General features: G+C 40.6%; 1 protein-coding gene across 2 annotated transcripts in view; it reads right to left on the bottom strand.

Moving 5' to 3' along the window:
• The window catches only part of SFMBT1 (Scm like with four mbt domains 1), a 142,920-nt gene that overhangs the window by 14,322 nt on the left and 116,298 nt on the right, over positions 1 to 12,300 (bottom strand). For both annotated transcript variants that reach the window (XM_084635383.1, XM_084635382.1), the window contains 6 exons: positions 11,052 to 11,134; positions 9,458 to 9,584; positions 7,599 to 7,712; positions 6,247 to 6,289; positions 4,856 to 4,920; positions 2,067 to 2,206 (listed from right to left, as the gene is read on the bottom strand). In XM_084635383.1, coding sequence (XP_084491509.1) covers positions 2,067 to 2,206; positions 4,856 to 4,920; positions 6,247 to 6,289; positions 7,599 to 7,712; positions 9,458 to 9,584; positions 11,052 to 11,134 — 572 coding nt within the window. The remainder of the gene's footprint in view (positions 1 to 2,066; positions 2,207 to 4,855; positions 4,921 to 6,246; positions 6,290 to 7,598; positions 7,713 to 9,457; positions 9,585 to 11,051; positions 11,135 to 12,300) is intronic.

The raw sequence follows: 12,300 nt of genomic DNA, 5'->3' as shown, positions 1-12,300 counted from the left end.
CTATTCAATTCACCCTCTACGAAATGAAACATCTGTATCAACATAACAGAATCCAACGTGGGAAGAGCTAGCAACATTTGCAGTTTAACAAGTGAAGAGACAAACCAAGGATCATCACTCCTAGAAAGGATGCAAAAGCTCCTCCACAAAGGATCTTGTGCATTTGTACCATATTCTGTCCATGAGAGAACACCATTTCTCTACTCAATGAGCACAAAAGCTACTACTTAAAAAAAAAACAAAAAACAAAAACGAAACAAACACCCATTAATGACATTTAACATGCAACAAAGGTCCCTCCCAGAGGCAGCTTCTATAATCTGGTGCTTTCTCACAGGAATACAGATTTGTCATGACAGATCAAACCAATGGTTCATCAAAGCCAGCATCCTGCCTTGGGCAGTTGCTGATGCCATATGCTTCAGAGAAAGGAGACTCCTGTGCCCCCATAAAGCTGCCTGGCCAACTGTACACCTTAAGTTACAATTAACTATTTCCCAAGCCTCATGGCAGTCACCTTACACCCAAAGCATACAATTTGATTATTTTTAACCTGCTTAGTTGCAAGTTTATGGAGGGTATTAGTTTATCTAACTCTGAAAACTCAGCTACAGTATTCAACTGTGGCTTACTCTTTTTTTTTTTTAACCTCCAGTTCATGCAAAGTGTTCACACACACACAGAAAGTTGATATGCATCAGAAAAATGTACATTTCTGCAGTGGTGCAACTCTGCAAATGATAACAATGGTAGAAGCTGTAGATGGGGTTCAGGTCTTTTGACCACCATCTTGTCTGTCATCAAAGGACAGGAAAATGCTTACAGATTTTCCTAGTGTATGCAAGACTATCGTGCTTTTTATACATGGCATGGTTTGAATTTTCCATTAAAATCAAACTTAGAAGTGGCTGTCATAAGAGGCTTGAGAAAGTCTTCCCTATGATCTTTGCTTCCTGATTTTTGTTTGATGCAATAAAGCAGAGGACTGAGAGTTAACTCCCACACTTAACCCACATTCTATTAATTTTGGGAGAGTTGTGCTGAAGTGGGAAAAATATTTTCGAGGAACTTCCCAAGAAAAAAAACATTCACCATTTCGTTTCAGGAGATATCGTACCCCAGACATATTGTTGTGGAAAATTCAGCAAAATGACTATTGTCAGAAGAGATATTTTCATGTGATTTGCTGTGTAATATTTTCTTGAAAAGAGGCAGTTTTCAATTGGAAAATGTATCCATTTTCACTCACAATGCTCCCTGTGAGTGAAAAAGTCATGAATCTGGCAGATTTGCACAGACATAGGCCCAATTAAGTATCTGCAACAAAATACAAAGAACTATTTAAAAAAAAAAAAAGACAGCTTTCCCATTCAGTTGGGAATATTTTGCACCGCTCTACTTTTTTTCATAGGGCAGAAACCATATTTCACATATTCCAACACAACACAATAGACCACAGCAGCTTTTTGGGCTGCTTGAAATGCACAAAGAAAAAAAAAGTGCTAAAATACTATGAACTAATTGGATATTATAGGGATTTTAATAGGGCTGAACTATTCTAACATCAGCTGGTAGTTTTCAGTAATGTTAATTAGGGTTTACTTAACACAAAAATAAGAAATGCAATAATAATGAAATGATTACATCTCTGGTGGATCAGAGGTATTTTACCAAATCTCTAACCACTCAATACCTTGTGCTTAATTTTAGACAAGAAATAGAACACTCACCAACAATAATCATTCCCTTATATCAGTGGTTCTCAAACTTTTGTACTGGTGACTCCTTTCACATAGCAAGCCTCTGATTAAATTAAATATATAAAAATGTGTTTTTAATTTTAACACCATTATAAATGCTGGAGGCAAAGAGGGGTTTGGGGTGGAGGTTGACAGCTTGCAACCCCCCCATGGAATAACCTCGCAACCCCCTGAGGGGTCCCAACCCCCTATTTGAGAACTCTTGCCTTATACTGATTAGTCCATTACCTATCTCTAATTAGAGAGTCACTCTGGAGCTTAATATGCAGTACTATACACACAGCCACACACTCATAACCCTCTCACCTCTTTAAGGACAAGAACGCAGTTCCCAGGTCCCACGGACTGAGGCAGCTCTGCAATTCTCCCTTTGTTAAGGTAAGGCCCTGAGAAGCACCGGTGGTTGAAGTAGATTTTTGGACAGCAGTACTTTCCATTAATTACAACTGAGAAATGAAAATCAGCAGCAAAGATTTAGATCATGCAATGCAATCTCCCCAGCCAAGACTGGCTTCTCAAAAAGCTTAATATTTTGTAAAATAGTTTAAGCCACATACATTTTGGGAGTTAAAGTGTCACATTTGCAGCTATAGCATTGCCCGTAATTGACATTGCTGAGATGTACTTCTTGTATTTTACACGCATAGTCACACCCCGTTTATGTATTGGCAATATCCATATAACAAAGTGAGCCCAAAAATAAATCCAGTCACACAGCTATGCAATTTATCATGAGCCTTTGACTGCCCACCTCATCTGTGCTCTGCCAGTGATCCATTCTCTGCAGCTACTTCTAACATTCTAAGCAGCAAAAAACACTTGGGGGGGAGGGGGAGAAAATCAGCAAGAGAAAGGTTGCCTCCTTTTCCTACAAAGTGTCTATGTTCTGAGGCCCATAACAAGGAATATTCATTCCCAGACCAGCTACAGCCTTAGGGTCACATGTCTTCTTATCCAGGCTAGAGATGGGAGTTTCAGACCATTAAAAATAGCAGATTACCAACTTTCCACTGGAATACACAGCACTTTTTTGAGCCATAGCATTTTTATAGAAAGCAGACATAAGAATTTGCTATTTTAGGTCATTTTTAAAAGGTTCCAGAATGCATACCCTTTCAAAAGCCTTATACTAGATAGAGTAAACAAGGTACCTGACTTTAGACGCAGAAAGATATGCAAGTTACCACCAATTCAGTTTTAGAGGTTTCTTTAAAAGGGCTAGAAGTATAGGATACAACCACATTAAAAGCAGGCAGTTTCCCTTTCCAAAAGGTATAAAGCATACATTTCTAGTCCTGATGGAAAATACTGGAACTTACTGCTAGTCATTGGTCCTGATCACTTGGTGTCAGAGACCTATGGCCATTGTCATTTTGGGGAAATCTAATATTGTTCAAAGAGGGAGGAGTTGAAAGGGGATAAAGGAAGAGTCTGGAAACATTTCTGTGGTAAATTTATTACAAAAACTAAATAGCCAGCTTTTGATTTATAAGTTCTTCAGATGTTTGAAACTTTGGAAGTCCCAGTGGAGGTGGATTGGAGGGCATTATACAGGTGAAATGGGCATAGAAGTATGACAAACCTACACTAGTGTGTGGCTCTGCAACGTATGGTATGAGATTATATATTACATCTCATGCAAGTCTATGACCTGCATCCATGCTATTTTCTTCTGGGAAGGTGTTAGAACAAGCAAGGCAGGGTCACACTGGGTCAGCACCTGGGGCAGTCCACAAAGAAACTCCAACGTACTGAAGGAAATGGTGCTGGTGATTTAACGGGAGATTTTCTAAGTAAGCCTGATTCTAAAGGGAAACTATGCAGTTGGAGGGGGGAAAAAAACCCAAAGGTCATAGCCATCTGATATAATTGGAGAAGATAAGTAAATCAAGCACCAGAGTTCTGGACAAATTTCAAGTGCAGTAATTACTGCTCCCTAAATTTCCCTTGCAGTTTCAAGCAGAAAAGCTATTTGCTACTTCCTATCCTAAACTGTTTAACAATGCAAAGCAATATTATACAACTGCTGTTTTTTCCACCAGCAGTTGCTACACTTTAATGTTGCTGAAGTAATCCTTGTTTTTAGTTTGCATGTCAGTTGAAGTCTGTAAAACACCTTGGCATCCTTCAGAATTTAAGCTGCTATATATGGATGCAATATATTTATGGATGTATAAATAAATATAAAAGTAAAGTAATTTTACACTTGTAGTCCTATAATTTTGATTGAAAAGCACTTTAATCTAAAAAGGCCATAATTCCAGTGGTTTATAAACTGACAAACAGATGAAATGACATTATATCTCCATTTTAAAACCAATTAATATGCAAAGTGGTACAGCCTTAGACATGCATTTTACTGTGTGGGAAACAGAGCAATTTAGGATTAGATGCTATACGGACAGAATTGTATAGCTGTTTCATCAGCAGATGTACTTGTATACATTCTTTCAACACTTTAGAAAATGAGCAGATTTTGCCATTTGGCACATGAGTTATTTTACACTTAGAACAGTCTTGCTTTAGACTGATGATCAAGTTATCACAAAGACAAACAAACCTTCACATCAGTATAGTATTCTAACAGTTCGGTGTGGAGTATGACGTGTTTGTTATAATAGCCCAACCCAAGTGTCACAGTTTTATGTATCTCTCAATATTATTTTAAAACATTTTTGTTGGGGGATGCTTAGACATGAATTAATTTCCTTCCCACGCACAGCATATGGGATTTACAGGTATGTATACCACTTATATAGCTTAGAGGAAAGTGTTTTGTAAACAACTGGGTTATTAAGACTAAATATTTTGGCTCCAGGTGCTCCAGCACATCCATTAGTGGGAGAAAAGATTAAGTGGTACAGTAATCCAACTTCCAGCATCAAGACAACATGTTCTCATTGTACCATGTGCAGCAGTAATTGTATGCTGTTCTGAAGTTAAGTCTTCCTTGCCATTTGAAAGATTATCCTTCGGAAAAGTTTTTACCCTATTGTACTAATTCAGGACTGCTGAAGTTACTGAGCAGCTGGACAATTATGCCATAAAGATACAGAACTCTCACACCTTCTTAACCCAACAAACAAGATGCTTACCTGAGTCAGTGGAATTCAGTTCCTGGTTCTTCAGCCTCTCATGGACAGTCCTTGAAGACAAAATTCTGAAATGGGAGAGAGGAGGTTGGGAAAGAGACCAAGGTTGATACATCAACATCTTGATTGCGAAAAGGCTAGGTCCTTTCTCACTCCCAATTTAGTGTGTCAAGCCTATGGTTTCAATTATCTTTGTAATATTTAACAACTTTACTCAGGCTGTAGGAAGAGGCAATTGTGTTGATCTAGCTCAGCTCTGTGCCAGTGGTGTTCTTCCCTTGTTTGAAAAAGCCAGGTGTGTCAAAGGTGCTTGGTAACAAAGCCCACTCCATCATGGAGACACCATCACAGTTTTTACATTTCACATTTGAAAAGATGCGGATTCAAACAAAAACTAAAAAACACTTCTAATGGCCCCATTTAAAAAACAGGTGGCTTGGCATGTTAGGAGAGTCTATTTTACTGAAAACAGTGGACCAAGTATTGGGATGTCCAACCATGTAAAATCTGATACCTGCAATGATATCGAGATAACTGTAGGGAGATCCATTGTATATGTCACTTGAACAAGCTCATGCTACATAGTTTCACAAAGCCTTTGAAGATGAGAACACAAGGATGGTCTCTATTTGAACTATTTTTTCCTCCCACTTTTCTCTCCTTTTTCAATCTGGTAAGCATCTCATGTAATATAACGCCAACTGTGGAGGAACACACTAGCTGCACACTATTTGAATGAGGGCTCTCACACAGAACAGCTGAACGTTCCTATCAAATAATGTGGAAATCTCAATTGCACAACACAACATTAAGGAAGTCAGATTCTGTTCCTCAGAGCACATGTACATGGCACTCACATTAACACTAATGAAGGTGGCTGTGTGCTCTGAAGGGAGAATGAATCTGAAAATGAACTGAAAAGAGTTAAAGCAATCATCCCAACTTAGGATAACCACTACAGTAGTTTAAGGCTTCCATCATGAAATCCATATGATGACAATGCTGACCAATATTTTTAGACAGCAAAAAACCCTAAGTGTCCTCCAATACTGGAAGATCGCTCAGCTCCTTAAAACAAGGGATGAAGCAACAATTAAAATCCCAGAGTGAGATGATCTATTAACCATCAGTGCAGTCTATATGCACTAAACTGTTAAAATCCCAGCTTCCCACTCATAAAGAGTATCCTTGAACAGTGCTGTAGCTCTCATTTCAGAAGGGCAGAGATTGTTTTTCAAAATCAGTGGGAATTAAGTATAGGTATAAACTCAAGCCTGACAAACTTCACTGTCCCTTTTCTATGAAACCAAAGTTGCAAAGACAAATCACCATCCACAAGGATTATAATAATAATAATAATAATAAATAATAATAGTACAAAACTTGTTACTTACTGTTTCTCTGGTTGAACCACAGCAATTTTCCTCTGTTTGTTCACTGTAAATCCAGATTGGGGTGGGGATGGGGGGGGGGGTGGGCGAGGAGGAGAAGGGAAAGGATTGATTGATTGAATGATTAAAAAAAAAAAAGCCAAGCAAGTTAAACTTCCATTACAAAATATTTTTTATGGCAGCACTTCCTCTAAGTTTTAAGACAAAGGTATCTACATGCAAAAATTGCTGCAATCATTTAACAGCTGACACGAAGTTTATACCAAAACAACGACAAGTCTGGTTGACTCCTCCTTGTTTTTGTGGATACAGACTAACACTGCTACCCTTCCAATACAAGGTTTATACCAGTCATCTGGGCTGAGATTATCCAAAAATGTTTAGGGGATTTGCATGCCCTATTTTCACTGAAATTAACGAAAGTTGGGCATCAGATCCCCTAGCCAGCTGTGAAAATCTCAGCTTTTGTGCACAGAACCATCTTCTTCACAAACTTGTACTTTTCAGGCCAGTCATCAAAGTATGCATAACAGCCAAAAAGAAATAAATCTGCATGCCTGCCTTCTCTCTCACCCATCAATACTGTGGTATCTGAGTATTTTACAGGTCTAACTGGGCAATCTAATGTCACCAAGAAGTTCTAGAGAAGGTGATGTGACCAAGATAATGCTGTGAAGTTATATAAAAATAGCTACATGTTAAGTGCAGTGTTCAACTACCAATACAGGTTACAATCCAGGCATTTGCTATAGTGAAAACAATTCTGCTATAACAGAAAGACAGACACGTGGATTTAGTGAAACATGGGCCTATGCTTGTGCTTGGAGAAACTAGACACCTCGAAGAACTGTTCAACAGAATGATGAATTTAAAGCTACATGAACTGCCTTTATGGACTGACTGACTGACCGTGTTTGAGACTGCTATGTATTTTATACACAAACTGTGTTGCAATCAAGAGTAGTGTTGCTGGGGGTCACCCTTTGATATGCCCCTTGCATTACTTTAAATCTCATTCTGAATGGACTATAAGGGTTGTACGCTGCCCATACTACTGTATTCCTAGTCATTTTGCACTGCATAATGCATATGAAGTATATGAATGTACAAGTTTGTACTGTGTCTCGCTTTTCACCCCACCCCTTGCAAGTGAAAGATTCCTAAAAATATTACGTGTTTATTTTATGCAGACACTAGTAATTTCATACATTTTTAAAAATGAGATGACACTTTCATTTGAAGTTTCATGATATATGATGGGGATAATTCTGCAGTAGATGCACTTGTTAGAGCTTCAAAGACTTTCCATCCCCACCTTGACTGCTAGTAATTTACAAAGAGAACAGAACTGGTACCTATTGCTCTGCGAGGAGGTCTGAGCTGGAATCCACTGGTCTCACACCAACCCACTGGAAATATATTCATCGATTCCACACTCGTTATGCATTCAGGAACTGGCTTTTTGGAGCCTGTTCAGTTAAAAGAAGCAAAATGTAACCGAAATAGCAGTTTTCAAAATTCTGTACTGGGATCTGCTATCTGTATGTCAATGTGATTGCAAAATAGTGCCACTGGTTTAGTATTTTCCCCTTCCTTCCTTCATCAGCAACTATTTCCTGATTTTATTTGTTCACTTCTAAAAGCTGGGAAAGGAGGAGTTTATCATCTTTCATTCAGCAGAGTAGCACAATGCATAGTAAATGAACCTTTAAATAAAATCTTTAAATAAAATGAAGGGGGGCATGGATCGGTGTTCACGTCATGTTCCTCGTCAGTACCTGGCCCAGGGCAGGGAAGCTAATGATTCAACTAGCAGACCAAATTCGGTGATGAATCCTAGTCACGTGCCACTTGAAGCATGTTGTGCATAAGCTAAGAAGAATACAGTAGAACATCAATGTTATGGATACCATGGGAATGGAGGCTGCCCGTAACTCTGAAATGTTCCGTAACTCTGAAGAAGAGAAAAGGAGTACTTGGTTAGTCTTAAGGTGCCACAAGTACTCCTTTTCTTTTTGCGAATGCAGACTAACACGGCTGTTACTCTGAAATCTGAAGAAGAGGTTATGGATGTCAGCCACCCGGGGGGTTGGGACTGCAGCTGCAAAACGGGGTGGGGAGAGGGTTCAGGGCCCTGGGCGAGGATGGGAGTCAGGGCTTCGGACTCTTGGGGCGCCAGGGCTCGGGGCTTCTGCCCCATGGGAGCACCGGCGCTCAGTGCTTTAGACCTGGGGGGAGCGCTGGGGGGAGGGTAGGACCACACCAGGGCTTGGGGCTTTAGCTATGGGAGGAGTGCTGGGGCTGAAACTGGTGCTCCCCTCATAGCTAAAGCCCCAGCACCCCCCACAGGACTGAAGCCAGGAACAGAGACACGGGGCTGAACCCCTGAGCCCCAGCACCCCCATGAAACTGAAACCAGGAGCAGAGCTGCGGGGCCAGTGCTCCCCCTACCCCATCTAAAGCCCTGAATCCTGGTGCTGTGAGGATCAGAAGCCCCGAGACTCCCCACCCAGCCCGGAGCCCTGACCTCTCCCCTGCCATGGCTGCAGCCCCTGCCCTCCCTGGCTAAAGCCCTGAGGCAGTACAGTATTTGCTTTTATTTTTTTTGGTCTGCACTGCTGCCTGATTGAGGACCTCCACTTCCATAGGGTGTCTGGTTGTCTGGTAAGTCCGTAACTCTGGTGTTCATATCTTTGAGGTTCTACTGAAAAATAAAAGGAATATAAAGCAGCATGCAAAGGCCAGCTCTATCTTGTTAGATTTTCTGCTGCAAATTATTTCCTCCAGGTGTCATGCTGCTCAGCTTGGGTAAAACCTTCACTTAAGTGAAAGTCACCCCCTGTGCAGAGAGATACCACAAGGCCCATGCTCCACTTAAGTCCCAGAATTTATTTATTTATTTTCTGAGAATAATGCTGAAAATAGATTTACACAGTGATTTGTGCCAACTCTCTGCATGGGGTGATTTTAACCCCAAGATAAGTGAACGCTGCCATTTTAAATCTTAAAAACTAGGAGAGGAGCAAGAGAAAGGGCTAACAATATCGTCCTTCAATTACAGAAGACAAGGATTTGCTAGCCATTTTTAGCAGAAAGTGTCTGTGGCTGATGATTTATGACCATCAATCAATCTCCAGGTGAGACTGGTGTACTAACATGATTTGTGGCAAGGTCAGAGCGGGACAAGCCTCCTGTTCTCTTAAGGGGCACTTACCCTCCAATTGAAGCCAGAGGTAGGACTCTTTCACCTTGGTGACTGTGGCAATGCAAATTTCCCCTGGATCAACAGGGTTCACAGCCTCAAGTTTCATGTTCTCTTTAAATCCATGGTTGGAAGTTAGCTAATAAAAAGATGACAGATCAAGGGATGTTTGGAGAAAATATGTGAATTTACCAGCCTATCAGATGTAAACAGCCATGTGGAGGACTAAAACATACAAACTTGATTACACGACCATGATGGGGGACTTCAAACTCATGTGGGTAATCAAGGATTCACAAAGAATTTTCAGTGTAATTAACACATCTGAATATGTAACTGTATTTCAGGTTAAAGGGAATTTCAGAGAAGCAAGGCAGAATAGCATGTAATGACGCACTCACATAGGGTTGCATTTGCATTGGAGCATGAGAAAAATTCAGCTGAGACACTCACTGACAGAGATTTAACCAAAACTAGAATCAAGAAACTGCTCCCAGTTATTTACCTGCAAGTGAAACATCAGTAGCTAGCAAACTGAAATAATCAGACTGACAGGCAGAAGGCAACCTCAGTCTGCCTTTTTCCATTATAATAATTAGGAAAGCCCTTTAAAAAAAACCAACAAAAAAACAGCACCCGTGACAATCCCAGCTGCACTAAATCCCAATTAAATTTCCTTCCTCATCTAAATGGATACTAGGTACTGCAGACAGCAAGGCAGGCTTTTCTGGTGGGGAAAAAAAGTGGTTTTATGTTATTTCCCTCCCTACTTACAACACTTATCTGAATCATAGAATTGTAGGACTGTAAGGTATCTCAAGAGGTCTTCTTGTCCAGTCCCCTGCAAGGCAGGGCTAAGTATTATCAATTAGTCAAAGATGCCCTACAGTCATCCCCAGAACCTCCCAACCCACTCCTCTCAGAAAAGCCCAGAGTCTGTATTTTCAGACACTGAGGAGAGAGGGCAAGAGGAGGATAAGATGAAAAGAAAAGCTTTGCCAGCATCCCCCTTTTCTAAACCAGGAAGTTTGACTGTTTCCCTGATGACTACATCTGCCTCAATATTTTCCAGAGAGAGGGTTGGCAAGGGTTAAGAAAACAGCCCTCTGGCGCTGCTTTCACAAAGCGTTCAGCTAGTAATACCACCACCGTGGTACAGAACGACAAAAATAATTTTTTCCCATTGGAACATTTTATTGAATTTTCAAGTCAAATCATAATTACAGTTAAGGAAGAAGAGTGGGGAAAAAAACCCTAGATAGGTGGCAAGGGTTGAGCAGGGGAAGGGTACTATTTTAACATAGATGCACACATGAAAGACCAGTGCAGTGGCAGTGATTCCAGGGACAGTTAGATTCACACTGCCACTGTAATCTGTTAATCTGGGAACCCTGACTTTTTTGCACAAACACTTCAGTTCACCTTTATTACATTCTCTAGACACTTCTGTTCCATGAACAACTATGAGCGCTGTTTAGGTCACAGGGTCAAAAGCATTGTGTGTCCCTGTAACAATCACAAGAAGCAAGGGTGTTGTTTATGTAAGTGGACATCATGAGGAGTAGCCACTAGTACAGGAAAAAAGCATTATTCTAGAAAAGCTTACCAAAGGAAAGCAGGTCTGGGGAGCAGCCTCAGCACCGCACTGTTTGAGGTAGTCCGCCCAATCAAAGTCCTGCCCGGGATAACCTGAGCAAAGAGCAAGCAAAGTGGTTGCTTAATTGTATTACACCAAACAGATGACTCCAGTCAACCAAATGCTTGCATTATCCAAGATATGGATGATTTAATTCCCAATTGGGGCCTGTGGGCTGCACAGTCCAATGAAAGGCCTAATCCAGCACCGCTCTCACAGAATACAGGAGCTTTGCCAAGCAAGCAACTCAGGATCAGGCCCTGGGTGGTTTTGCATGTTTTAAGTTATGCCCTACTGCTTGCGAGTTTGTCTTCACTGCAGCGTTAGCTCAAGGTATAACTCGAGTGCTGCCCCTACCTGACTCCTGTTCACACACACAAGTCTCTAGCCAAGTTAAGTAGTGCTTTAAACTCAAACTAGCTGGCTTGTCAGGCAGTGTTTTTTGAAGTTTGAGTGCGGCTAACACCGGAGCTAGTAATGCAGTGAGATCTCAGTTACTCTATGCTGCTAATGGAAACACTCTATGCTGTTCAAGTGTTATTTGCCGCTAACTCCGTAGGAGATAACACTGCAGCGAAGACAAAGTTTACAATGTCCTGGCATTAGCTTCTCTGTTATTACAATTGAAGCTGTACTGCGATATGTTCAACTGCATCTTAGACGCTTGCCTAGATCCCTTTTGAAAATGAGGTGTAGGCTCCTATCACAGTTTGGTGTTGCAACACTGAGTGCAGCAACACCTAAATACCTTTAAAAATCTGGGTCTTAGTTTCTCTTTAGAGACTGTCTGCTTGGAGATAGTTAGGACATGCTAGGTATGAGAGGGCATTAACCAGAACATGTTACTGCAGGTTGACCACATTCTGGAGAATGCATGAGGACTCCTTGAAAGGTGTCCCACAAGATTAGACTGCACAGCTGAAGAGAGTCTCACTTTTAAATGAAGGGTTGTAATCCAGATTTAATAGAAGTCATTATTTACATAGTGCCTTAAATTTGCTAGGCACTGATGTACTGTATATTAAATAAATGGCAACTAGTGTAGTGTGATGAGGATGAATCACTATGCAAATCCATTATGTAGCCATTAAGCATTGTAGTTAATCTTTCATAAAAAGTTTTGATAATCTGATTGATAAACTAATTGATAATCTAATTTGATAAACTGCAGCAGACATTATATACACACAGAGACCATGAAACAATACCTCCTCCCACC

This window comes from Lepidochelys olivacea (assembly GCF_965140295.1).
Source record: "Lepidochelys olivacea isolate rLepOli2 genome assembly, chromosome: 7".
NCBI lineage: Eukaryota > Metazoa > Chordata > Testudines > Cheloniidae > Lepidochelys > Lepidochelys olivacea.
Note: the sequence above shows the minus strand (reverse complement) of the source record. Positions and strands in the feature narration are given on the sequence as shown.